We start from the raw sequence: 26,511 nt of genomic DNA, 5'->3' as shown, positions 1-26,511 counted from the left end.
GTCAGGTGGGAGATCTGAGTGCAGATTTCCTACTTGCTGGTGCTGCAGCCTACCTTGCCCTGTCCTGGATCCGCTCCCCTGCCTCCTGAGATCCAGCAGGAGCCCAGACGCCTCGCCAGCCCCCACAACGATGGTCTTGCTTTGGGGGTCCTCAGCTTCTCAGACGGGGTATGTGGATGGTGCAGCTCGGAGCAATTGCTGCCGCTGCAACCAGGAGCCAGGCAGGGAAAGCAGCCTCTGAGGCCTCAGCCACACATTACCTATAGCACGCAATTCAATAGTTAACTGCGCTATAAATTTAGACTGGTCACAGGTGCAAAGTAATTATCACGCCATAAAAACGTCCACCCAGCTACAAAGTTAGTGCTTGAAAATGTGCGACAACATTGTAGCTGGTTTCAACCAAGCTGTCATTTGAACATGTGGCAGGGCTCTTACATGTACCTGAGTGACCACTGAACACCACAGCCCACTCCTGCCCAGATCACCTCCCATGCTGCTTTGGTCCTTTCCCAGTCCCAGGCATGATCATTCCTGTTTGTAGGAGATTACTCAGAAAGCCTCGGTGACTCTCTCACTTTGCTTTGCAATGACCTGTGGGAAGTGGGAACCTGGGACAACAATGTTGGCTGGATTTAAAAAAATAAAATAAAATAATTACCCCTGTGGATTAATGGGCTGAGATGCCCTGTGCTGTGAAACACCTGCTCCCCCAAGGTCTGGATGACCCGGCGCAGAGTCCAGGGGCTGGAGCTGGGAACCGAGCGAGCCTTATGCTGTGTCTAGGATGGCCAAAATCTGCCGCTCTCTCAAGTGTCTGCACCCTGGGAGAGTGGCTGTGCTCCAAGCCTCCTCTTGGAAACTGGCTTTGAGCTGCGTCCTCGGGCAGGTGGCCTCAGTATGTACTGCTAGTGTGAACCTCCCTCTGCCCCATGCATGTAACCCAGCAGGGTTAAAGTGTGCGAGGAGCAGAGGTTTGACCCCTCCAGGTCCTCGAAAGGAGCAGCCTGTAGTCCCTAGACAGATGCAGTGAAGCGGACTCAGCGCTGAGATGCCTTCAAGGCACATTAAGGATCTGAAAATTGTTGGACCGGTCTCTAGGGATCAGGAAGCTAGCTCTGCATAGACAATGTGTCTGCTGCCCTGGGTCCCACAGCGCCAGGTCCCTACGTCTGTAGACATGAGTGTCCTTCCAAGGGCCCCTGGATCCTTCCTCTTGCTTAGACGTCAGAGCATGCAGGAGGCTCTGATTCCATCTGTGTCCTCCTAGCAAACAGCTTAAGGGTTTTATCTACTCCTTACCCATTATCCTAATTAGTTTATTAACTGCTTCCCACTGGGGAGGGAATAGCTGCTGTTTAAGCCACTAATTAATGCCCAGGTTGAAACTGTTTTACAGTGGGACTGACCTCTTCTTTGAACCTCAGTTCTCAAGGCCCCATCTTGCAAGCACCCTTTCCTTGCCATAGAGGAGTCCTTGCCTAGCACTGGGAGTTGACTAACTGGGAAGGGCTGGGGGGAAGACAGACCTGGGCATCCAGGCATGGCGTGCAGGACAGCTCCCTGAGACTTGGAGATGCCAGAGGGAAGTGGGTTTATGTGGCCCAGCTCTGCTTTTTTAATGTAATTGCCTTTGCACAAGCCACCCTTGCTTGCACATCCTTCCTGAGGGCTTTGGCCTTCTCTAGCCCCCACCGACTTTCCTGAGAGACCTGTAGCCTGAGTCGCACACATTTCTTGGGATACCGAGGGATAAACCTATTATACTGGAAGGGATGTTGTTGGATGGTTTCCAAGCACAAGTTTTGTCATGCCAGAGCAGGCTGTTACCTGTGGGAATCACCACTGGGCGATAAACGTTTGCTCCCATTTGAAAAATTCCCTTGTTAAACCATTTTCAGTAGATTCAAAGTGGGGGCGCATTTACATGTGCGCTTTAATGTGCATTAGTCTATTGTAATGCACATTAAAGCATCACAAAAAAACCATGGGTGCCTAAACACCAGCAGGGAGGCTGCTCTGACATGCTGTAAGTCCAGTGCGTCAGAGCAGACTTGATTAATCGAGTCTGCTCGAGGGTGGCAATTACCGTGCCCCAGCAGCCTCCTGCATCTCGTGTATCAGCGTCCCTGCCCTTCCAAATGGTGGGGGGAGCTGTATCTAGAACTCGTTTGACGAGCTTTAGATAAAGTGCCCTGCCGCTGTTTTGAAGCACGGGGACGCTAATACATAAGAGGTTCTGGGTGCTTTAATTAAACTGGCTCTCAGAGCTGCTCTAATTAAAGCCCCCCTCCCCCCAACTCCCAGAGCACGTATATAAATGCCCCATGCACGTGTATAAATGCCCCGTGCTCTTTAGCTAATGCACTTCAAAATAGGCTAATGTGCATTTTTCTAGTATCTCACAACAGAGGTACTATATTTAATGCACATTACTTAAAGTGCATTAATGAACATGTAAATGCTTCTGGAATCACTTGCCGTGCCCCCTATGTGCCAGTCCCTGGGCCTGCTGCCTGATGGCCAGGGACCTGTGGGACAACAGAGATAGGGTCAAAGGCAGATCTGTTGCTTGGTGAAATGTGGTGCCAGGAATCCTTGGGCAAAACTGGTACAAAAATAAAAATATAGGATTCAGCCACTGAAAGCATTTCTCTAGGATTCCCTGCAAGGCGCCTGCCTCTCTTCACAAATTTGATAGAAGTTAGGGGCTATTCAAAAATGACGTGTGTGTTATGTTCAGTAGGACTAAGGCTCTCTCCTAGCACCAGTGTCCACACACAATTTTGCAGGAACAGCAAAGCCCATAACAGAGGCACACACCAACCTGCCCTCTTTGTTTTTGATGACTGTCAGAACTGAGCTTCCAACAGAGCCTATAACTCCTCTCAGCTCCGACCTCTCCCGGCTCGCTTGCAGCGGTGCGTCTGGAAGGCCAGTGGAGGGGTGCTTTTCTAGCCTGGGGAAGACTGTAACCTGAGGTGAAGGCTGTCCTGTCACCCCCTTCCCTGTCTTAAATCAAGGCCAGGCTTTGCTGGTCACAGCCCTGCCTATTTGGCCTGAGGAGTGAGGTGGTCTCTTGGGCCCTTGGCACACATTCCTTTAATGCCTCCATGGGATCTGATCCCCAACACCAACAACTGCGTTTCCCGCCATGCCACATATAGATTTCATAGATTTTAGGGTCGGAAGGGACCTATTAGACCATTGAGCCCTGGGCAGGAAAGAGTGCTGGGCTCAGATGACCCCAGCCAGGTGTTTGTCCAATCTCCTTTTAATATTGCCACACGTGTACTGGCCAGCTGAAAGTCAGATGCCTGCAGACTGGCGTGAACCATGCGGTCCTGAGGTTGGGACCAACAATCAACTACCTTGCCACACGTTCAATCTAAGGCACAATGGAAACCAGCCACAACAATATTACACGTATTTTGTGGACTGTTTTTGTGGCTGGTTTCATGTTTTGTCATGCCATCGATTGCCTGACTGTGTGGCCAGGTTACTTTTTATGGTATGCTTAACCAGTTAATCACATGTGAAGTGTAACATGTGCCAGGGACCTAAGGCAGGTTGGCCCCAGGCCATTTAAGACCAGTGGAAACTGGTAGGCTCAGGTGTCATGCAGTGCCACTGGGGCTGGCAGAATAAGTGGGCACTAGGCCAAGCTTCTGGGTTGACTGACAGGGCAGAGTGACGCCTCGTTCAGCTCAGGGTGGCCAAGGCACAGAGTTCAACTGGGCTCCAAATGAAATGGTCTTGCCTTTCCGTGCCTGGTCAGGAGATTATAAAATACTGGAAGCTGCTGTGTTGCAGCCTCCTACCAATGGCTGGGGAGCCCAGCACAGGACAGGCTTGATCAGAGGTGGAACCACCTTTCCCATCTACAACACTGGGCCAAAGGCAAGTCCCTACAGACACACCGTTGTTGGCCATGGCCGTTTAACAGCCAGCTGGCAATAAATGAATGGGCGTGCTGTGCTGAGAAGGGAGGTGCACAGGGCTCCTTTAGCAGAGAACAAGCTCCTTCCGTCTATGGTTGGATCTGTTATTGGGGCTGCAGGCTCCTCGGTGCTCTGGCTACTGGGCAAACGGGTCAAAGAGGAGCAGAGTCTAAGCCTCGAACAAGAGTGGGTATAACACCCAGCAGCAAGGCATGCAGCCACACCCAAGGAGTGGTGATGGGGCCATTTGAAGGCAGTAAAGCTGCAGCTGCCTCAACCTTTGACAATTGGGCTGGTTGCCTAAAGCAGCCCTAAAAGTTGCCTGGACAGCTCCTTGCACCTTTGAAAATCTGGAGCTTGAATTTTCAAAGGTGCAGAGGTTTGACTTGCAATGGAGCTGGAGGGAGGCGTAGTCCCTTCGGCTCCCCTGGGCTGGACTTCCAGGAGGTGACAAACACCCTCCACTTCAGTTGGCATCAAAGGGCCCTGCCATGGTTTAGCCCCGCTGAGAATCAAACCCCCTCTTCCCCCTGTCTCCGGATCTGCAAAAGGGGAGAAGGACCCAATGCTTCCCCGGGAGGTCGTGGGAGGGAATGGGCTGATCCTGAGCCTTCAAGAACAGGAGTCGAGCTGCATAACACTGAGATTAATATATATACTCTCCCCCCTGCAAAAACCAAAATGCTGAGAAACAGCATGTTCTTTGTCTTCTGGTTTCTGAGCCTTGAGCATCACTTGGGTCACATCTTCCAGCTTTTCCTGAGAGTGATGGTGCAGGCTGCTAAGTGGATCATGGGATCGTCTTCACTGGAGGTTTTCAAGGAGAGGCTGGGTGGGCCAAGAACAGGTTGGGAACAGACAGCCCCATGTCTCTGTATCCAGCGGTTTGGAGCCGGTGGCCTTTGAGGTCCCTCTCAAGCCTGTGGCTCTAGAAACTTGCTCTTCTTTAAAAATGGAAGCCGAACTTTCCAGGAAATCATCTTGGTCGGTGCAACTTCAGCTGTCTCGTGACTCACCAAGACAGCTGAACTTGCACTCACCAAGATGATTTCCATTTCTAAAAAGAGTGCTGCTGGGGCTCGGGGTTTGCCTGGTCCCCAGAAAGAGGAAAGGTCTGGATCTGGGTTATCAGTATGGTGGTTTTTCCAGGTCACGATTACTTTTACTAGCCAAAAACTCTCAGTAAGGTGTTGGATATCTGTGCCTCTTATGAATCCTCCCTTCCTGCTTAAAATCTATGTTTCCATGTAATACAGAAAGGAGAACTGCCAGTGATTCCCCTGGGCTTGGTGCCTGTGAGATGCTTGTCATACCAGCGCTTTGGACTGGTTAGGTCTCAGATGTTTTGGGGGTGGATATGGGCGGCGGGGGGGGAACGGTACCAGAAGGATTAAAAAAACAACCCAGTTATAGAAGGACTTTGTTACGTTCAGGAAGAGAGCTGTGTTTATCTTTCCAGTGCGGCTCAGGAGTTCGAACGGAGCCTGTGACCGGGGCTGTATCGGGAGTAAAAAGCAGCTTTTTCCTCCTGGATTTCGCTGTACAGAGTAAACACAGAAGCTTCCTCCCCGCTAGATAAGAAAAACCTGAAAGTTCATTTCTCTGGTGCAGGGAGAGATGTTGAGACCACAGGGCGCTCAGCCTCCAAAGCCTGATCCCACGAGAGCAAAGCAGCAGGGGTTTTGCAGCCCGGCCCAGCTCCTGTCATAGATTCATAGATTCTAGGGTCGGAAGGGACCTCAATAGATCATCGAGTCCGACCCCCAAATCGAGTCTGACCCCCAAATTGAGTCTGACCCCCGATTCCTGGGCAAGCTGGACAGAGGCCTGGATGCCGAGTGCTGGGTGGAAGAGCCAGGTAGAAACTGCTGAGCACGAGCAGGGCTGGGCCAGGAAGGAGAGTGCCGTTCCCACGCGGTTGCTGGCCCAGAGTAGAGGCAGGGCCCCAGGCGGGAGCGCAGGGTTCAGGAGGATGCTGTTCTCCTGCGGCTGCTGCAGTCTGATTTATACGCCGGCTCTCTCTCCGGTTGGGCCAAGGCTGTGCAGGGACAGGACCCGGGGGCAGTCGCCTCCAGAAATGCAACGTTCCCTTCATATTCCCGGCTAGGAGGTCTTCCTCGCGGCCCGCAGCAGGCAAGGAGTTTTCCATTCGCAGGCGGAGGAGACCTGCTCTCGAGCCATAACTCTGTTGGAAGTGCTGCCAAACGCTCCTGACTTTTTTGCATGTCTCCATCTCTGGAGGGAGCAAGGCCTGGCGGTGGGGCGGCTTGGGATGAGGAGCTGTGGGTTCGAGGTCAGGCTCACCATTTGCCTCCCTGAGCCTCAGCTCACCCTGCCTACAACGGAGACCGTGCCTGCTCCTCCCAAGTGCTAGTAAAGGCTCCTCCGAGAGCTGACGCCGTGGAAAGACGAATCACGAATGCACCGTGCGGATCAGTCGGGCCGTCCTCCCGGCAGCAGGTGTGTGCTCATTCCTGCCCGCTGCCGGGCATGTTCATGTGTTTGAGAAGTTAGCCCTCAAGGGCATGCAACCCACGCCGGATAAAAGACCGTGCCACGTAGGGATGGATGTTTCACCAGTCCTCCCCGGCCCCGAGAAACTGGAATAGCGCATCTTTTCCTGAGCTGTCTGTGTGAAACCCAGTACTGCCTTTCCCGTACAGGTTGAGGTTCACGCGGCCTTTCCAATCTCCTTCCTTTTCTGGGCAGGTGTCCCAGGGGGTGTCAGCAAACCTCGGAGACCAGAGTTTCCAAGAAACGTATCTCCAGCAATTTCCCCAAAGCAGGACAGACCCGAGGCAAAGGCCCTTTTCGTGGGACTCAGGGGTGGGCGTCACGAGCCGCGGCTCGCGGCTGCTCTCCTCTTTAGATAGGCAGCGCGGGTGCATCCCAACCTGCTCCGCTCTGCCTCGTACTGAAATGGCCACGGGCCGCGTTCGAGAACTCTCCGGGAGATTCAGCCACCCCTTGCTCTAATCCCGAGGCATGTAAACAGTAGGGTTTATTTTGTATCCCTTCATCCCTTTCATTTTTCCCAATGAAGGAGCGAGGGATTTAAAGCAAACAAACAAAAAAATGTATTTCAGAACCCAGCGCCTGCTCCTCACCAAATAAGGCAGCCCGCCTTGGGGGGTTGAATTCGATAGCGTCCCTTTAAGCAGCCCGTGGCTGGGCTCGCCTCTCCAGTGCAGAGCACTGCTCTCTTTCCAGCAGAGGCATTTCTTTTGGTGCACCCTGGACTCCTGCATCTCTGATCTACCCGTCCGGGGGAAGCCGCAGAGCAGGTCTGGAAGGACGGGGGTCCTTGCTCTTTTGTCTCAGCTGCTCTCCGGTGGCGTGGAAAGCATCCTCCTCCTTGCAACAGAATTTTCTCGACCCTTTTTGCAACTCTAGCCCCCATGTTCACCATCAAACGGCCGTGCTAGCGGCCTGCCGGCACGCCGAGGAGTGCGAATGAAAGGTAGGAGTCTTGCAGAACAGCGTTCACACCGACTGCTGGTTTTCCTTTCCTGCAACTTGCACCCAATCAGGGATGCTCGCAGCCTAGGAGGGGGCTCCAGCAGGCTGGGTCCTTTCTGCAGCAGCGGGGCCGAGAGGATGCAGATGGGTTTTCTCTGTGCCTCTTCCATCCTATTTATACTCCTGCTCTGGACCCCATTAGTCTTCCTGACAGCTCTCCCGAAGTGACGCTTGTGAGAAGTTAATTACAGCTCGGCTCTGCAGCAGGCAGCTCCACACTGCAGTCTGCAGCTCCTGGCAGGCAGCAATCGGACCCCGCTCACGGGCAGGTGCCTTTCGTGTCTGGCAAGGGCATGGGACCCCCGGAGCACCCCGCTAGCTGGCGGGACAGCAAGGACTGAAGCCAGATGTCGTAGCGTTGCATTCTGGCCTGTGCTGATTTTTGGGAAGCAGATTATCTATGCGGTAGAGCTCAGGCCGGCGGGGGAAGGATGCTGCAGACCGGAGGTGGATCTTGGCTGCTCTCAGGACAGGTGGGGAGGGCTTGAGAGACCGGCTTGCAGCCGGTGTTGGGAAGGTGTGGGGGACGGGCAGTTACTCCTCTTCATTTAACAGGACGAGGGTGGCACGAACTGTGATCGTCTTCGCTTCCAAGAGCTCACATCCAGTTCTTGGGTGGCTGCAGTTTCTGTGCCCCGACTGCCACGCTCAGGGAGGAGTGTGGAGTTGTGGGAAGGGGGTGTCTTTTGCTTTGTGGGGAAATTATTACTTTCTCCTCCTGGTCCTCAAACTCTCTGGTGAGTTTCCGGGGTCTTTAAGCTGCATTTCACCAAGCCTCGGCTGGCCAAACCTGGGAGGAGACGCTGGAGCTCGCACCTCCGGGCAGGCAGCGACACCGGGTCCTGCTGTCAGAAGCGCCTGCTCACAAATTGGACATATTTGCACTGGGATGAAACACGTTGGAGGGCTGTGGGAGGGAATGGGACAGTCCAGCTGGGGATCCAGGGCCTAGGCAACCTCAGGACTGTCAGTCCTGGGGCATCCTGGGCTGGGGACATTTCGGAGGGGGAGAAGGTGGGTGCTGGGTAGCAGCTGCCCACTGGTATAATGTGGTATGGGGAAGGGCAAAGGGGGGTAGGGGCTGGCCTTGCTGGGCTGTCACACTCCCCCAGGCCTGTCTCTGGAGCATGGGCAGTGATGGAGAAGCATCAAGAGATAAAATGGCATCCGAGTCATGCTGGACAGAGCAAGCAGGCAATGTCCTTTCGTGCCAGCTGGGGGCATGGCTGGCGCAGGGGGATCGGACACTGGCTGACCCTAGCTGTTGCGGTTCCCCGGGTGGGAGTGGGACGGGGCAGGGGGAGCAGGATTGTCGTGTGATTAGATGGCACTAACCACAGCTCTCGTCCTCAGGCATCAATGCTCAGGCTCGGAAGCTGCAGAGGAACCGGGCGAAGGGCACCATGACCCTGCTGACGGGGTGCCAGCGCCACGCCACGCCGCCCTCCCTGCGGCGCAGCGTGAGCGAGACCAGCCTAAGCCAGCCAGGTTCGCAGGAGGAGGAGCTCAAGAGACATTACTCCACCTTGCCGGAGACCATGCGGGGCCTGGAGACCTCGCCGGGCGAGTCCCCGGCCCCAGCCCCAGCGGAGGAGCGGACCGGGGGCAGCATGCGGTACTCCCTGTACCAGTCCCCTCACCTCCTCCTTCTGCAGGGCTACAGCCAGCAGCACGTAAGCACTCCACCTTCCTTCCCTCTGCCCCACCAGGCTTTGCCCTTCTCCCCCAGGCCATCATGCTCTCCCTGCTCTTTAGGGCCATCAGGCAGCGTTGGAGCTTGGATACTTGGATGGATTGCATCACACTTGCCCCTCTCCTGCAGCCCAGATCTGTGCCTGGAGGGTGGGCTGCCATGGGAGGAAAACGTAGGGGGAAACGTGGACACTAGCTGCTGGTAGCAACCCCCAGGGTCACTCGGTCTCTTCTGAACAGTCCCTGCATCGGGTTTAAAGGGAGAGAGAGGTTTTCCCCGCGTTGCAGCAGAAGACCAATGTCATGGCTGTGCTTCAAGGGCTCTGTTTGCAAGGACTCTTTCCTTAGTCACAGAAAAGCTGCGCCGTAGGGATGCAGGGACAGATCTAGGATTCAGCTGCTCGGGACAGCCAGACGCTGTTTGTATCCAGGCACAGGGTAAAGGTGGAGCAGGCACTGGGGATTTTGAGCCAATCCCTCTTCCTACACCTGGCCAGCAAGCAGGGCTGAGGTGTCTTTTGGCCTCCCTGCTGAGCTAGCCAGGGTTAAACACAGGGGTGTGCTACGATTCCTGGCTTTGCTCTCTGGCAGCATGCAACCAGGAGACCTTGCCTTGGCATCAGCTGCTGTGCAGTAGGTCACAGCCTGCGGTGTTAACAATTATCATTCCCATTTCACAGATGAGAAAGCTGAGGCTCAGGAGGAGTCAGGAACATGGCCTTGGGGGGCTGGTTTCCTGTGTGAGAGGGAACGGGCTCCACTGCCTGGCTCCCCATATTGCACCATGCAGCTAGACAGAATTAGGCCCAGTGTGCTTCCCCGAGCAGGACTCCCCAGGGCTGCCTTGCTCTGAAATCAGACTCCACGTGTCATGGAGAAAATGAAGCAATAAGGCCACATCTGAACTGGGAGGGGAGGCCAGAAAGGACAAGTAACACCACTGGGAGAGGATGAATTCCCTGAAGATGACTTTGGGGGGTACCACTGCCAGGGGCACTGTGCCAGCCTGCATAGTACTGCTGCTCTGGTGGAGGATTCACTAGGGGTGGAAGGTCTTGCTGCATGTGAACTCATTCAGGTAGTGTGAGACTGCCCCCAGCCAGAGCTCGGGAGCTGTCTGGGGTAGGGACAAGCCACCTTTCTCCTGGAGGGTTGTTGCCACGTCTGTCAGGTGCTGCCCTCGTCACCCTGCTGGGACCTGTGGCATGTTGTAGGGTGCAGGTGGCTTGGGGGGTTTGTCTTGTGGCTGTGAGCAAGGGTTTGTCATGGCCATGATGGGGATTCCTTGGGCTGACAATTGTGATTGCAGGGGGCCAGGCCCCTGCTAGGCCCTTGTTCCTATGAATGGCCCTGAGTGCCTGCAAACTCCTGACGCTCTCATAATCTTGGGGTGTCTCAGGTAACTCCTGGCATCTGTTTGCCTTGCAGAGCCCCTTGGGGTGGGCAGTACCCTCATTCTGCATCTCTGTGTCTGCAAGCCACTGCAAACCTCGGCCGACAATCAGTAACGCTCGCATGGAGTCACTCTCCAGTTCCCCTCCCAAGGAACCGCTAGAGTTAAATGGGACGAACGCAAGTTGCTAAGTTACTTGTGTAATGGCACTGAGCACATTAGCAGGCGCATGTATGGATGTGTTAGTCACAATAGAGTCGCAAAGTAATTGCAGTGTAATTTGAGCCCCGGGCTGCTAATTGCTCCTTTCCCCCCCTCTCCATGTGGCAAGGCCTTTCTGGTGCATGACTCACAGCCACACTCGCTTGGGCTATAGTTGGGGGGAAGCGCTGCAGTGCCTGGAATAACAAGCAGTGCTGCAATGCAAAGGTGCATCCCGTGGGCACCTGCAGAACTGCAGGAGGCTGCTGCACTGAGGTGGCACCGAGGCCAGAGACCAGGGCATGGGACTGGATGGGGGGGAAGAGAAGCCCGCTGTCATGGTTTCTGCCCCCAAGTTGGCTGCCCGGTGTCAGGTCTCCCTGTTCCACGCTGCTCTCCCTTGCATTGCAGGACAGCTTGGTGTACCTGCTAAACCGTGAGCAGCACACCGTGGGCCAGAGGACTCAGGCCAGCAAACCCAGCATCAGCCTCTCCGCCCCGGACATCCTGCCCCTTCACTGCACCATCCGGCGCCTCAAACTCTCCGGCCGCACCCGGAACCGCGCGGAGGACAAGCTGCTGCTGGAGCCCATCCTGGGCGCCAGCGTGGCCGTCAACTTCTCCGAGGTGTCGAGGACAATCGTGCTGCACCATGGGGACCTCCTGTCCTTGGGGCTGTACTACCTGCTTCTCTACAAGGACCCCGTGAAGGCCCAGCCGCTGCCCGCCCAGAGCCTCATGCGGCTGAAATCCCTGCACCGCGCCTCGGACCCCGAGCTGCCCTCCGCCTGCAAGCTGTGCGGCAGCCTCTTGAAGGAGAGGGGCTCGTCCTCCAAGAAGCGTGGGCCATCTCCTGCCACCGGCCGGAGGGCGGCCAAGCAGAAGCTGCAGCTGGAGTTCGAGCGGGCTGTGGAGGACGTTCTTCTGAGGAGGATCCTGACCCTGATCGAGCCCGGGGGCGACGACCACAAGCTGACCCCCGCCTTCCTGCTGTGCCTCTGCATCCAGCACTCAGCCGCTGCCTTCGAGCCGGGTGATTTTGGGCAGCTGCTGCTCAAGGCGGCCAAGATGATTCAGAGGACGGTGTGGGTCAGTCCGGGAGCTGTTCGAGGGGAGTTGGGGCGCGGGGTGGGCGGATAACACCTCCCCTGAGCCTGTGGCTGCAGGTGAGGCACCTAAATGTTGGCTGGCAGCTCTCCAGGGTCCCATAAAATAGTGAAAATCAGCCCCATCCCAGCCAGCTCCTGCCTGAGCCAAATGACTAGGACATCCACCCAGGCCCTGCCTCTGGATTAACGATGGAGGCAGCCTTGAGCTACGCTCTCATGGCTTGTGGGCTGGGCCTGTATCTTATAAACTAATAGGTCCTGAGCTGTCTGCTTGCTGGAGGAGCCTGTGCTTCCCCCCAGCTGCTCCCAGCAAGAGCTGCAAAAGATCCTGCCGGCAGTGGGGCAGCCACAGGTATAACCATATTTCCTTGCATACAACACACCCTGGAATATAAGATGTGCCTTGTTTTAGAAAGGCAGGACAACGAGAGAAGACTCCTCCCTTGTAGTAAGTAACTGAGTAGCAGCAACTGGGGAGCTGAGCCTGCTCGCTGCTCAGCTCCCTGTGGATCCTGTGCAGACCTTACTTTCCCGTCTGTGCAGGAAGCAGCAGCAGCTGCTTTGACTGTATTTCCATGCATATAATGCCCACTCTGGTTCGCAGCAGCTGGTTTTTGAGAGAAAAAAGGGGGCAGGGGGAGTGTTTTATGCAAGGAAATATAGCAGTTTGGTATGCAGTGGCATATGAGAATGATTGATGTTCTTCCCCTGCCAGGCTGGTTCTCACGGTAGGGGTAGGCAGAGTCCTGTGCAGCGCAGCTCCTCCTCTACGGACTGCCCGAGCGCCTTGGGAGTAGGGACTGGTGCTCTCATGTGAGAGAGCTCCCTGCGCCAGCCAGATGCATGGCACTGGGCAGGGATGCCAGCTCTCCCCTCTGTGCCTGCCAGGAGCCCGGGGTGGGGTGGCGGTTGCCCGAGCAGAGCTGCCTGTGGGGTTTGTGTGCTTCTCCCCATGCTGAGTACTTCGCTTCCCAGCGCACGGGGCCATTTGGGTCTGGTCAGCACCAGACTTGTTTCCCCAGAGGAGCGTCCCACCCCAGGTCACTCGGGGAGAAGTGGTACAGAGAGGCTGGTATTTTAAGTACTCCGGGTAGTTGGAACAGCTCCACGCCACTAACAGCCCGGGTGCAGCTGCACCCACTGTCCCAGCAATGGGAAACCTTAAGGAGATAAACCCTTAATGCTCTTCAGGAGATATTCACAGCAGGAACTGTCACCTGGAAGGGAACAGCCAGGTGTATGCAGGGGGCCCTGAAGAGGCCTTGCTTTGACACACGACCTGCATACTGAGCCATAAGGCTGCCTGGATAATTACCTTCTAGAGGACTGCCTAGCTTTGGTCTCCTTTCCCGGCAGTGGAAAGCCTCGCGATCTTAGCAACTCCAGGCGGCCCAGCGTGATGGCATTTCTTCCTGTCCTTTTTTGTTCTGGGGCTGCAGGACAGCGGCTGTGGCTAGAGCCTGGGCCTGGAGCAAGCCTGTCACAGTCACTTTTAAGCTAACTTTTGGCATGTGGCAGAAGGAAAAAAAACCACTGCTGTAGTCAACGTTTTCCTTGCCAGCAAAGCGCAGAGCAGACAGCGCAGCCTGGAGAGGCCTGGCAGATACCCGCAGAGTCCCGTCTCATCCACCCCCTGCTGATGTTCTCGTCTTCTTGGGGGCTTGTTGTTTATTTGCTTTTTTTTCCTTTTTGACCCTAGGAGAAAACCAAGGAGCTGGCCGAGAAGCAGTCCCAGCAGTAAGTGTGCCTCACTACTTGCCCTGCCTTCCTTATGGACAGAAGCTCTCCTCAGGGAGAGACATTGCCTTGGGAAGGACCAAGAGAGAAGTCACATAAGCAGTCCCAGGCCAAGGCAGCGTGCATGCACTGCTAGGGGTCACCTGAGACCCAGACAGTCAGGGCTTATGTGCTTATGCAGCCCGTAGGTGAAGGTAGGTTGTCCAGTCCCCAGCACTGAATGGGCTAATTGCCTTTACTCCTCCCCATATTTATTCCAGATCTAGCTCTGCTAGGCCACCCCAAGACCCACTGCCCCACTTTCCCTGCTGTCCCCAGCGCTCTCTTCTCGATATCAAAGGAGCTCGGTTGGTAAATGAATGCTCCGAAATCCTGATTCAGCACAGTGGTGTTTTCCCACTCGCTGCCGTTTGCTTAACTCTTGCGAGCAGGCTGTCTCTGACTGGCAATGCCAGCTACCACGGGCACCTGGGAAGCCAGCCAGACCCTGCCAGCTCTGCAGCCTGATAATACTCTCTCTCTCCATTGCGAAGAGCAAGATCTTCAGAGGTGACTAGTCATCTGGGGTGGCTCAGTCTTCTGGGGGTGCAACTTGTGACACCTGAGAAATGGTCAAATCCTTGTACGGTAGCTTCGGGTTGGATACCCCAAAACCGAGCTCCCCCAAGCTGAGTCTCATGAGTAACCCTCGGCAGGCCTTGTGCATGTTGATTTGGCTTCATTGGCCACATCCATGTGAGCGTGGATTTTTGGTTCCCCGGGGACAAGTAGCAGTGGCATACCTTGTGCTGCTGCTACTTGTTCCCAGGGAACGCCCATGCCGCACGTGCTTTGGTGCATGGCAAGTTACCCCAGGTGGGGTAGGAGAGGCTGGGCCAGCACGGGGCTGGTCCCAGCAGTCTTACCTGGGGTCCTGGGGCTGCAGCAGTGGCAATTCTGCCATGCAGAGCTTGGCCAGCAGCTGCAATGTGGCTCTGGGCAGCCCGGCTCCATTTTTTAGCGGTGTGCGCTGCCCGTGCACGCGCTACTTCACTTTTTTTTTTTCCTGTGGATATCCAGGGGTCAAAAAACCCCTCAGAAAAAAAAAGCAGAGCAGTGCACACATAGGCAGTGCTCCCTTGCAGCATGGAGAACATCCGAATGCACGGTATGTGGCACTGCAGATGTGTTTGTGGCACCACGTACCACACAGTTGTGCTTGTCCGGACACGGCCGTTGTGTTCACAGCCGGTGTGTCATGTAGATGCCACACTAGCTTGCTGAGGTGCAGTCCCCCTGCATTCCCTGTGGCATGTCTTGTGTTGTGTCAGGGTTAATAGTAGTTTTACTAAGAGGTTAGATTATGAATTTGGATAGGATGGTTTCGATAGGAATGAACCTGTCTCAGGCAGGGGTTGGACTAGATGTGACCTCTGGAGGTCCCTTCCAGCCTTGCTTCTCTATGATCGTCTGCTAACCAACAAGGAAAGGAGGCAGAAACAGATCATGTGAGTTCAAGGATACTGAATTCTCTCTTTCCTTGCGGGTTTGCGGCTCTCAGTGAGGCTAATGGCAACGTATCTAATTCTGCAAAATGTCCGTGACTGGAGCATCCTGGCAGCTGCAGAGCCGCAGGTGCACTTCAACGGGGCCTGGCAGTCCAGTGTCCCTGGGTGAAAGCGTGCACGATTCAGGGCTGTGCGCTAGGGGATTTCATGCAGGTGAGGCACTGAGGGCCATTGCAAACGGCAGCGTGATCTGGATAAACAGCCCCATCCCTGGAAGACGGGGAGCCCAGGCGTCCCTGTTACAGCCTGCGCAGAGGGGATGGTTTGCGGTGTTGTGCTGCATGAGTGCTCCTGTCCAAAGCCCACTTTTTCAGTGGCTTGTAACATTCCCCAGAAATAGCTTGGGAGGGGGAATTTCTCCAAGCTTTTTCCTAAGGAAGTTTTTTTTAATAAAGTATTTGGAAAAATGTCCAGCCATTTCTGAGTTGCTGCAGCAGGAAAAAGTGGTTCACCAGTTAAGAAATTTTCCAGATGCTGATTTTTTTTTTTTAGCCTTTGGATCTCTCAAAGGGCTGGATTTTAAGCATGCAGCCTTGGCACAGGCTGTGCATACTTCTCAGGGAGGGACGGGGCTTTGCTGTGACGGCTTTAGTGTTATCAGATGTGATTAATAAATGCGATGAAGCCATATGATAACACTCAGCCTCACCCTTTAAAACCAGTGGGTTGAATACGCCAGGAGGGATAAAGTTCTCTATATCCAGTCTGTGGCCTATAGGCAGGGGCAGCATAACTTGCCCTGCTGCTGTCCCTGCCAGTCCCAGTGCAGAATGAAGGTTTCTCATTGGCATTAAATGTTCATGCTAAATCCCAGAGCACCAAAAGCATCCTGCTCTGCATTTTCAATGCAGTAGAAGGGGCCGGTCCTCAAGTATTGTCAGCTCCCTTTGACTCAGGCCATCAGGCTCAGGGCCAAAGGGCTGAAATAAGCATTCAGTCCAAGTCTTTGCTTGTCAGTCGCTCGCAGCGGGCAGGCTCCTTCAGTGCCCTTGCGACCCTCCGATGGAGGAGGTGGACATTCCCATTCGGGAGGGGCTCGGGGCAAGACTGCCACAAGGGACCCTACTGCTCATTACCCTAGGACACGTCTGTGCTGCTGTAGCTGGCATTGGTTTTGAACACTGGTGGAAATTATCCCAGGGTCCTGAGCGCACAGACATGCAACTCCCCCAGGGTAGCTGTACACGGTAAATGGCTGGTGCTGTACCTTAATACTAGGTGGAAGCAAAGCAAGGCAGGGCCTATTGGCCTTGGTATAAGCTGCAAACAGATGACTCCTGTACTAGCAGAGCTCACACGGAGGGAGGGGGGAGTTTTATCCCTGGGTTTTTGAGGCATGATTCTAGACTTTGAGAAATTATCCCAGCGTTGGGGGTTCGGTCATCTGTCCGTTCCTTGCTAAGCAGGTATAAAGTCTTGTTATACTGGCAGTAACATGTTTGTCCATCCAGGCCCTAGGAAGAAGGAATTACAATGCCCTTGGATGGATGAAGAAATTGTAGCAGCACTGTTAATGCATAAAAACCCAAGGCAGACAAGGTTCCTTGGGTGAATCTGATATCTTTTATTAGACCAACCCAAATGACCTTGCCTGCCTATGTCCTTAGACCAACCTACACCCCTAAAAACCCAAGGAGCGCTTGGCACCTTCCACCTCAATGGAGGCTGTGACTGCCCAGTACTTCCCTAGAAGTGTCCAGCCCCTGAGGCTAAGGCAGTAGGAAGAAGGGGCCCATCCAGACACCCAGTGCTGGATCTCCAGATCTGCTGGATCTCCAGGGGCTTGGGGGAGCAGCTATCCTGCTGGTATTGTGTAGGCCCATCTCTTGCAGAGGCAGCAGCAGTTTCGCAGCGCATCTCGAGACCCCTGGGAAACCTAACTGCTAGGTTTGCTTTTAAGTATGGAACTGGCTATTGCTGGGGACAGTTTATGATTGTAAAGCTGCTGAGAATATTGTTGGGGGAAGGTATGTGATGGGTGAGTACATGCTGCTGGCGTGCTGGAGCCCCAGCTGCTGTATCCATTATAGTGTGGGACAGTAGTGATCAAAATATTCCCACTGGGAGTATCCTGCATTGCCGGCCTTTCGGAGAGGCAGAGGCACAGACCTTTCTCATGGCCAGGCCCCGGGGCACACAGCGAGATTGATTCTGCTGCTCTGCCTTGACAGTGTCTGAAACCCTTCTCTTGCCCTCTCTGTCTCACCAGCCAGGATCCTGCATCCCTCTCGCACTTCACAATCGGAGACCTGGTCCCGGACCTGCAGCACATTCTCTTCTGGATGTCCAACTCCATCGAGCTGCTGTACTTCATCCAGCAGAAATCCCCCGTCTACATCCAGACCATGGAGGAGGAGATGGATGTCAAGGGTAGGACTCACGCTCCTTCCTGCCAGTACACTTCTCTGGTATAAATCTTCCTACCGGCTCCCTTTATCCCCTTAATACTGACACCCAAGGATATTTTTACCGTGACATGTCAGGGGCTGCAGCGACCAAGTGTCAGATGAAGCGTGGCTGCCAGGGACCCCCTAGATGTAGACACTGCCAGTACATAGACAGTTGTTCCCTCCTCCGCTCGTGCCTTCATGCTTTTCTCTGCCCCTGCCTCAGTCAGTATTTCTATTCTCCAGTCTCTTCCTCTCATTCTTTTTTGTATCTTTGTTTCTCGGTGGAGGTTTCACCCACTAAGGGCTGCCAAGACTCCAGATCCCACTTAAAATCATTTATTAACAGAAGACTATTTTCTATCAGGAAGAGAAACCTCTGTGGTGCTTACGAGGGTAGGTCTCTGATTTTCAGCCTGTGCTGAATTTAAAGCCTGGTTCAGAGCAGCGAAAGCCCATTTTAAACAGACAGGGGAAAAGCAGGGTAATTGGGTAGGTGTCTTCCCACTGCTTCTAAAACAAAATCTGCCCATTGTGGAAAGTCAAACCTCATCCCTCCTCTTGTTATCAGTAACCTAACAAAACCTCGGGTCAGACCTGAGAGCAGAAAGCAGAGCAGCAGATTGGGCAGGGGAAGAGGATCAGAGTGCCACTTGAGGAGGGTGCAGGGCTAATTTGTGGCACACCTGCCGAAAACGTTGGCCCCCGCTCAACTAGATGTTCTCAATCTGGCCTTGGTTGTAAACCAACGGGCTGATGAGAGATCCCAACCCAGGCCGTACCTAGATGCTGCTCAGTCTCAAGAAGCTCAAAAGTCCACCTGCCCAGGATGGGAGTCTCAGCATCCAGGAAGGCTGCTTTATACCAGTCCTGTGACACCAACATGATTCGGGTACATGTTTGTAAATAAAAGCCCTACGATCGGTCTGCTATTTTATAGAGTCGAATCATCCCAGCGTGACCGGATGATCTGGATGCCTCCAAACAGGCACCAGGTCCAGAAGCTTTGGGAATTTTAACACCAATGAATCTTAAAGTAAAAATGTTGCACCAGAAAGGTCTTTTCTTTTAAAATGACAGTGTCATTACTCCCCAGTTTAGGCAGTTCCGATTAATGAGTGACGGAGCAGAAACTGATACCATGTCACTTAAGAGCGGAGACGGAGCAGTTGAAGCACATGGTTTGGGAGTGCCCATTAGGCTAAAACTGGCTGGTACACTATTTACCAAGGGCTTCCTGGCGCCTTGTGGGGTGCTCAGATGAAGTGTGCTCATCATCTGCGGAGCTGCACAAGGAGAGAAAGCTCCACGCAAGTGGCTGGAGGCGACTTGGCTGCAGTCATTCAGAAAGCAGGACAGATAGTTTGGGCCGGAGGCGGCCTGAGCACTTTCAGGACAGTGAGGAATCCAGTTTATACACAGGCTTCAGAAGAGCTCTGCAGTGCATCTCTAAAGCCCTGGCTGAAGCCTTCTTCCACTGTACACGAGCATAAAGATTTACCAGCCGGCCTGACTTTTTCAGGAGTCTTTTTCAGGCTTCTCTTTATTTTCCCATTTGAAACCCTGCAATGGCATATTCCCTCGTGCCTTGCTTCACTTCAAATGGCAGCAGAAGATGAGCACCAGGACCCATCTGTTGACAGGAGATGTCCTTTTTGATGTCGGTTTTGCAAAGCTCAGTTGCTCTCTTTTTGGACATGACTGTGTTGACTTTCCCCACTTAGAAACCCCGGATTCACGGTGTTGCTTTTTAGCCACAAGCAAAGCGAATGTGGTGGTCCTTTTCCTCTCGGGAGTGGGAATTTGCTCACGTCACACAGCCTGTTCACCAGTCCTCCTCAGCTCGTGGCTTGCAGACGACAGGTTTGCAATGCCCTCTGCTGCTTTTTGAGGCCGTGGGAAATTAATAAGGATGTTGCCCTTGATTAGGGGATGGGGAAGATTGGAGAGCACTGATTTAACTCAGTGAAGTGCAACAGCCCATCATGGTGCTCAATAGACTAGGGTAAGAGTGGTAGATCGGGTCTCAGGTGAACTGGCAGAGCCGTGAGAGGGTCCCCTGATTAGAATAGCAGTGTGCTGTTGCAGCCCAGGCTCGAGCTGCCGTTAGCAGAGCTGCATGCAGAAGTTTGCAAAGCACCGGTCCATGCAGCATGCAGACAGAAACAACCCTGCTAGCTTCTTGCTTATCCAAGCCTTTTCAATTCACCTCCCAAATGACCCCCGGGGTCTTTCACTAGAGGCCCTGACTCGCGGGACGTACTCAGGTGACGTCATGGAATTTCTTTCCCTGTCCCTCCACGTCAGGGAAGCCCAGGGGTGAAGCGGTTGTGGCAAAGCTCTCCAAGGCTTCTCTTTTGTTCCAAAATATAGGCCTTTTGGAAAGCCCTGCATCCAGCTGCACAGATATTTCAGCAAACCGGGCTGCAAATCATAACTGAAATCCAAGTGGCTCAAGAAGGCAAATGCTAGTCTCTAGTCCCACCTCTTTAACTTCTCGTCACCTAGAAATACAACCAGTGCGTGTTTACCGGCAACTGCTACAGCAGATGCCTGTGCTTGAGATCTGCCTTTGAGCTTGGCTCTTAAAACCCCAAAGAAGTGCAGCATCGGGTTCTTAAGGAAACTGAAAAGGGAATAAAAAAACACAGCATTGGTGTTTCCAGCTCCCAGCATGATGTTGGCAATGGCTTCCCAGCCACTATGGAAAGGCACCAACGTGGGCCTAAGTTGCCCAGTTGCATTACCCTTTGGAGAAGAAGGGAGTGAGGGACAGGCTGATTCTAGCGCTGGTGGTAACAGGCAGAGAAGGAAAGAGAGTGCGAACTAAACTCTTCGATTGGAGAGACTTCGGTGGCTGGACAGACAGCTCTGGACATTCGGTTTTCTTCCATGGCACAAACGCAAGAGGTACAGTATAGGCAATGGCTTTTCCCGTGGAGAGAGGGGGACTGCCAGTGCTTTGTGCCATCCATGGCTGTCCACTGAAGCATCACCACTGAACAGCTCAGGTGGGAATGGCTTCTGTTTCTCAGTCTCTGTCTTCAAGAACCATCTTGGACTGTCTGTCCTTTCTTAATGTCAAGCCAGGTAATGTCCCTCTTAGGGTTATCCTCACAAGTGCAGTGGGAACGTCAAGCAGCCAGTTGGTGCGATGAAAGACCGGGAGTCCTGAAAGAGGGACCTCGCCGCTTGCTTTTGGCATTTGGGAGTGGCTGCCAGTAATGACTCAGGCTCCTCCATGGCACCTCCTTGAAATAGCCCTTGCTGTTAGAAACGAGAGAGCAGTGAGAGGTCAGCTTCAAACTGGGGTCTGATCACTGCTACTGTGCTGTGTTAAGTGAGGGTTCGGTGGCTTCTCTAGCACCTTCTCTAGGGATCTTGATACAGTTCGTTGATATTAATGGGTTAAGTCTGACATCCTCCCTGCAAGGTCAGCAATTGTAACTATCCCCACTTTACCGAGACTGCAATTAGCCCAAGCATCCATTGGCCAAAGTGCGTTGCCCCTGACGTTGTCCAAAGTCAAGGAAAAGGCTAAAATAGCACCCAGAGACCTTGCTCCCCGTCCCACGTTGCAACCCCTATGTAGGCTTTCTTTGCAGTAACAAGCCAGTGACCATTTGGTACATGTCGATGAAGCTCCTTGCAGGAAATGCAGTATTATACTCTCAATTTCAGTGAGACTGTCCTTCCACTGACAGAGCGGAGCCAAGGGGAGTGTGGCGGTCTTGGCTCTGCTGCATCGCATTGCTGTCTTTTCCCACTAGGGTCTAAGGAGTCTCTGTTCTCCTCGACCATCACAGCCAGCGAGGAAGCCATGACTGTGCTGGAGGATGTGATCATGTATACTTTTCAGCAGTGTGTCTACTACATCTCCAAGGTATGGGCATCCATCTTCTTTCCCTCCCTCCTCTAACATGCTTTGTCCCAAAGGAAGGAGCCAGGCGAGAAAAGGAATAGAGCAAGGGTGGGCAAAATGTGGCCCATGGACCAGATGCGGCCCACCAGGCCAGTCTATCCAGCCCACAGGGCTCCTAAAAAATCTAGAAAATTAATATTTATCGGCCCCTGGCTGCCTGTCAGGCGGCCCTCGATGGCTTGCCAAAATTCAGTAAGTGGCCCTCCACCCAAAATAATTGCCCTCCCCTGGAATAGAGTGACAGCACTGTGCTTTGCTGGATGTGAAGGGGATGTGAGCAGGGAAAAGACCCCAATCAGGTGGGCCAAAACCAGACCATCCGATAACAACACCTTGTGGCCATTATTGCTGTTGGCTGAAGGGGAACTGGTGATCTCGAAATAAAAGACTGTGAGTGAAACCCTGGACCCACTGAAGTTAATGAGAGTCTTGTATCTAGGTCCCACTGCTAAGCCCCTGGACAGTCGTTTTTGCTTTCTTGCAGTTGCATATTTATATACTAGGAGTTTTAAAATGTGCACCAAGGGGTTACAAATTTCAATAGACATTTGGTCTATTCATGATCTACAAGAATATACTGAATACCCTGAGCAGTAGGACACAGTTCAAAGGGGGGCAAGTGAAAGGGGACTCAGTCATTCTTGACTTTCTGTTGCCACGAAAAACCAAAGCAGAATTAGCTCCATGGGTTGATTTTTTAAATGTGTGATCAGTCTTGGGTGCTTTTTCACACGTGTTATTTAGTTAGGGTTATTTATTTCATAGATTTCATAGCCTCAGGGCTGGAAGGGACCTCGGAAGATCACCAAGTCCAGCCCCCTGCCCCAGGGGCAGGAAGACAGCTGGGGTCACGGGATCCCAGCAAGATACACATCCAACTGACTATTAAAGGAGTCCAGAGTAGGTGCTTGCACCACCTCTGGAAGCAGTCCGTTCCAGGCCTTGTTACAGTGTCTATAAGGCTTTAAGCAAGGTTTGGGTCAAGCTGTTGTAGGCACAGTGTGAACACATAAGAGGTATCCAGGTTGTAGCTGTATTGGTCTAGAGGAAAAGGCAATCAGGACTCGTAGTAGAGATGATATCTTTCATTAGACCAACAAGATTTTTGCAAAAAAAATTCTTTAATTGCAAGCTTTCGGGAACAAACTTTCATTTCTACCCAGGATAATTTTTAGTCTTTTCTCCAATGCCTGATGAAGGGTGTTTGTGCCCAAAAGCTTGCAATTAAAGACCTTTTTTTGCAAAAATCTTGTTGGTCTAATAAAAGATCTCTCTACTACGAATCCTGATTGCCTTAACACATAAGAGGGACACTTACGACTCGCAAAAGCTTAGGGCTGGAATAGTTAAGACCAGCAAAGGGAGAAAAGAAGTGTTATCTGCAGTTTTGCTGATGGGAAACTGAGGCACAGAAGGACTACATGGATTACCATGGCTCTGTGGAGAGTCTGTGCACAGGAGCTAGCCAGGCTGAAGCTTTCATGCTGGGCACATCCCCTGTAAAAGGAGAGGAGGCTGTGAGCTTTCTGAACCTCCAGTGACCACCCTCATTTCCAGGCAGTGTTTCCACTGGTGGTAGGGTTTTGCAAAATAGAAGATCTGCTTTTAATTTCTGAGATCCAGGAAGGTCATTCAGGTTCTTTGCCACGTGCTGCACAATATGATACCTCGAAGTTGCCACTTCAAATCCAGCCTGAGTCCAGGGTGACAGGTAGGACATGAGGATGAACTCTGTGGAGGACTGGGAAGGGCTGGCGTGTTGTAGATCTTCCTGTAATTTCTGCTTGCAAGCTTTACCTTGTCCTCCTACACCCCTGTGGTGTAACATGTTATCCCTGTGGGACAGAGACCTCGCAGGACCCTCTGCTGAGGGCCACATAATCTAGATGGGCAGCAGGCTGGGCCAGGTGATTTGCCGTGGAGGATGGGTGGGTGAAGGCGCCCTTGGCCCCATTGCAGTGCCAGACTGAGTGAGTCCTCAAGGGCTAACCCTGGCACTGTCTGTGAGGTGGGTGTCCCCAGGTGTGGATGTGTTGGCAAAGGTACAGGGTTTTGCAGGATCCATGCTCAGTCTCTGAGTTAGCTACGTAGCTGATAGATATTCCTCCGCGCTGAAGCGCTCCGGCTTTGATCACAGTGCAGGGAAGGTCCGAGGTGAGGGTGGTACCTTTCCCTGCATGGCCTTGGGCTTGGAAACAGCAGCACAGGGCGCAAGAAGCCAGGAGGAAGTGACTAGTCCTGGAAAAATGCAAGGTTCTCCACCTTGGGAGGAAAAACCTGCAGCACGCTTATAGGCTCGGCAGTGCGACGCTGGCTAGCACTACGGAAGAGAGAGACTTAGGGGTCAGGATTGACCACAAGATGAACATGAGCCTGCAATGCGATGCTGCGGCTAGTAAAGTGAGCGAAACACTGGCTTGCATCCGTAGATGCTTCTCAAGCAAATCCTACATTGAACGCCTTCAAGAGAAACCTGGATGTTTATCTTGCTGGGATCATTTGACCCCAGCTGATTTCCTGCCCCTGGGGCAGGGGGGCTGGACTCGATGATCTTCCAAGGTCCCTTCCAGCCCGAATGTCTATGAAATCTATGAAATCATTAGAAAGCGTCGCTGGGGAAGCTCCTCCAGCCCTCCTCGACCCGTCTGTGATTCGTACAGTAACTGCCCTGGGCATAATGACTCAATTCACGGGTGTGATGGAAAGGCTTCCTCTGGACTCTCTCTGTTTGGCCGCTGGAGCGAGCCGTTGGCGGAGGTGCCCGGGCAGGAGCGCTGAACAGAGCGTGCAGTGTGCGCTGGGAGAAAGGCTGCTTGTGTCTGCAGGGCGGGGACCTGTTCCCATCCACAGAGACGTCCAACTCACCCGATGACTCTGCCTTTCCCCAGCTTCGCCTGCCAACAGCAGGGACTCAGCCTCACGCTGGGAAGGGGCAAATTCTCTTCCAGGTTCGATTTGCAGCTATTTCCTTTCTGTGGAAAGGTCTGTCTGCTATTCCAGCAGATTCACCCTCCCTTGGACGGGCTGACATTGCTCTTGGCTTCTCCTGGTTGCTGACTTAGCAGGAACGCTGACGGGACACTCCCTCTTTCATTTGAACACAGGAAAGGGCTCTGATTGGATGCTGCTCGTCTCTGATCCTCGTTAACATAAAGGAAAGGGACTTTAATTGGCCGCTGCTTTGGCTTCCGCCTCTTTATTCTCCCAGGTGTTTGGGGCCTCCTGTTTCCCCGTGTGGATGCACTGCCCCGGCACGTTCTCTCTGCTCAACATCTCCAGTAGTTTGTGTCTGATGTGGCATTTGCCCACTAAAAGAGAGACCAGTTTACCCATTAACTCTGGGTAGGGTATTGTATTCATGTGAGGGGCTGGTTGGTGCAGATGTGCAAAGGGTGAGACTGGGAGGGAACAGGAAATACCCATCCTTGTTGGAGAGCCGCAGAGTTTAACCATGTGTTATGGGATCACCAAAGAGGGTGGTTTGAAGACCTGGTAGGTCATGTCTTGGCCCTCTTGCCAATGCAGAAGGGCCTCCCACATTGAATCTCCAGCTTTTTGAATCACAGGCCTGTGTATTTCTCATTTCCTCCCCATCCAGTCTTTGTACGTCTCTCTCCCCGGCCTTCTGGAGTGTAACCCCTTCCAGAACGAGGGCCGGGAAGGCTGGCAGGCATTGCCTCAGCTGCCTGAGGAGATCCGCAGAGTCGCGTTGATTTACCAGGAGACGCTAGACCTGCTTCACCAGTACGAGGTGCACCCCGAGATCGCTTCTCAGATGTTTGCCTACCTCTTCTTCTTCTCCAACACGCTGCTCTTCAACCACCTGGTGGACAAAGGTGAGGCCCTCTCGGGCTGGGGCGGTTACAGATGTTCGCAGCGTCTACACTAGCCTCTGCCCAAGGAGGAGACATGTGGGAGGAACAGGTGTGGCTGTGTGCTTTGAAGAGGTCTTCATGTCTGTTCATTAAATAAAGACCAGAGCTATTGGGCTCAGCAGTGCAGCAGAGGATCAGCCACGTGGAGGGTGGGATGTGCTTTCTTCAGGGGTTCAGGTTGCCTTAAGACCCATTCAAAGCTCCCAAGTCCTTCATTTAGCTGGTGTCAGCAGAGCATGTGGTGCCTCGATATCTCTGAGCTCTGCTAGGGTCCATGTGCCAAGACTAGAAGAGCGTGTTGGGGAAGGAGACCCTGCCAGGCTGCTAGGAAGAGGGGCTGGAGCATGGGTGAAAGTTTGATTATGATAAGCCAAGCAAGGGCCCAGCCCCTGGGGTCTTCCTAACTCTACTTCCTTGGGCTCCCACTGACTCCAGAGATCACAATCTGTGTGTGATGTTGGCAGACTTGGCTCAGTTTGGTCTCTCTTCCTTGGCTTGACTCTCCCTTCCCATTTGCTAGCTTGCTCACGCCTGCTGCCTTCACTGAGGACACTCCCTTAGCCCCTTACTAATGGCATGGATGGCTGCGGTAATCCCATTTCTCATGGTGATGTGCTCAGACTCCAGTAGCTCTCCCCTCAGTTAAGGGACTCCCCCTGTGCGCTCTCACCCTGAGACTGGAGAAAGGCCTGCCCTTCTCTTAACAAGCACAGGTAAGAGACCACAGGGTAGGAGACTTTGTTCCCTGGAGCATCCTGAATAAGAAAAAAATGGCCGCGTGCTTTATAATGGCGGAGAAAATTGGCTCGTGAATCCATCCTAATTGTCACAGGCTTCCTGTCAAACTATCTGCACAAGCTCATTAGTGCCAGGTGTGTTATCGCTAGTGCCAAATGCATTAATAGCAGGAGGATGCCTAACGAATTAACCTGCTTTTCCCATTCATCCTTGTCACCGCTGCAGCCTTTGTCTTGCCGGGCTCTGCTCCCTGCACAGAGCTGCATGAGGAGCGACCATGGTTGATGGTCCACTGGGCAGCAACGAGCAGGGGAGGGAGACACCGGGTTTTCCTGCTGACAGTCAAGAGCTCCGGGGACAGGGAGGGATGTTGAGCTGGGGTCAAGGTGACCTCTAAGTTGGGAACTTCTTTGGGCTTTTCAATGGGTAGTTTCAGGATGGGTCTTGCCT

The 26,511-nt window shown here is 53.3% G+C and overlaps 1 protein-coding gene across 3 annotated transcripts in view; it reads left to right on the top strand.

Annotated features, from left to right (window-relative positions):
• RADIL (Rap associating with DIL domain) overlaps positions 1–26,511 on the top strand; it is a 73,074-nt gene that overhangs the window by 35,125 nt on the left and 11,438 nt on the right. For all 3 annotated transcript variants that reach the window (XM_019494804.2, XM_019494803.2, XM_059716320.1), the window contains 6 exons: positions 8,814–9,133; positions 11,158–11,835; positions 13,555–13,592; positions 17,349–17,509; positions 21,297–21,409; positions 25,047–25,284. In XM_019494804.2, coding sequence (XP_019350349.1) covers positions 8,814–9,133; positions 11,158–11,835; positions 13,555–13,592; positions 17,349–17,509; positions 21,297–21,409; positions 25,047–25,284 — 1,548 coding nt within the window. The remainder of the gene's footprint in view (positions 1–8,813; positions 9,134–11,157; positions 11,836–13,554; positions 13,593–17,348; positions 17,510–21,296; positions 21,410–25,046; positions 25,285–26,511) is intronic.

The sequence above is a fragment of the Alligator mississippiensis genome, chromosome 13 (assembly GCF_030867095.1).
Source record: "Alligator mississippiensis isolate rAllMis1 chromosome 13, rAllMis1, whole genome shotgun sequence".
Taxonomy (NCBI): Eukaryota; Metazoa; Chordata; order Crocodylia; family Alligatoridae; genus Alligator; species Alligator mississippiensis.
Note: the sequence above shows the minus strand (reverse complement) of the source record. Positions and strands in the feature narration are given on the sequence as shown.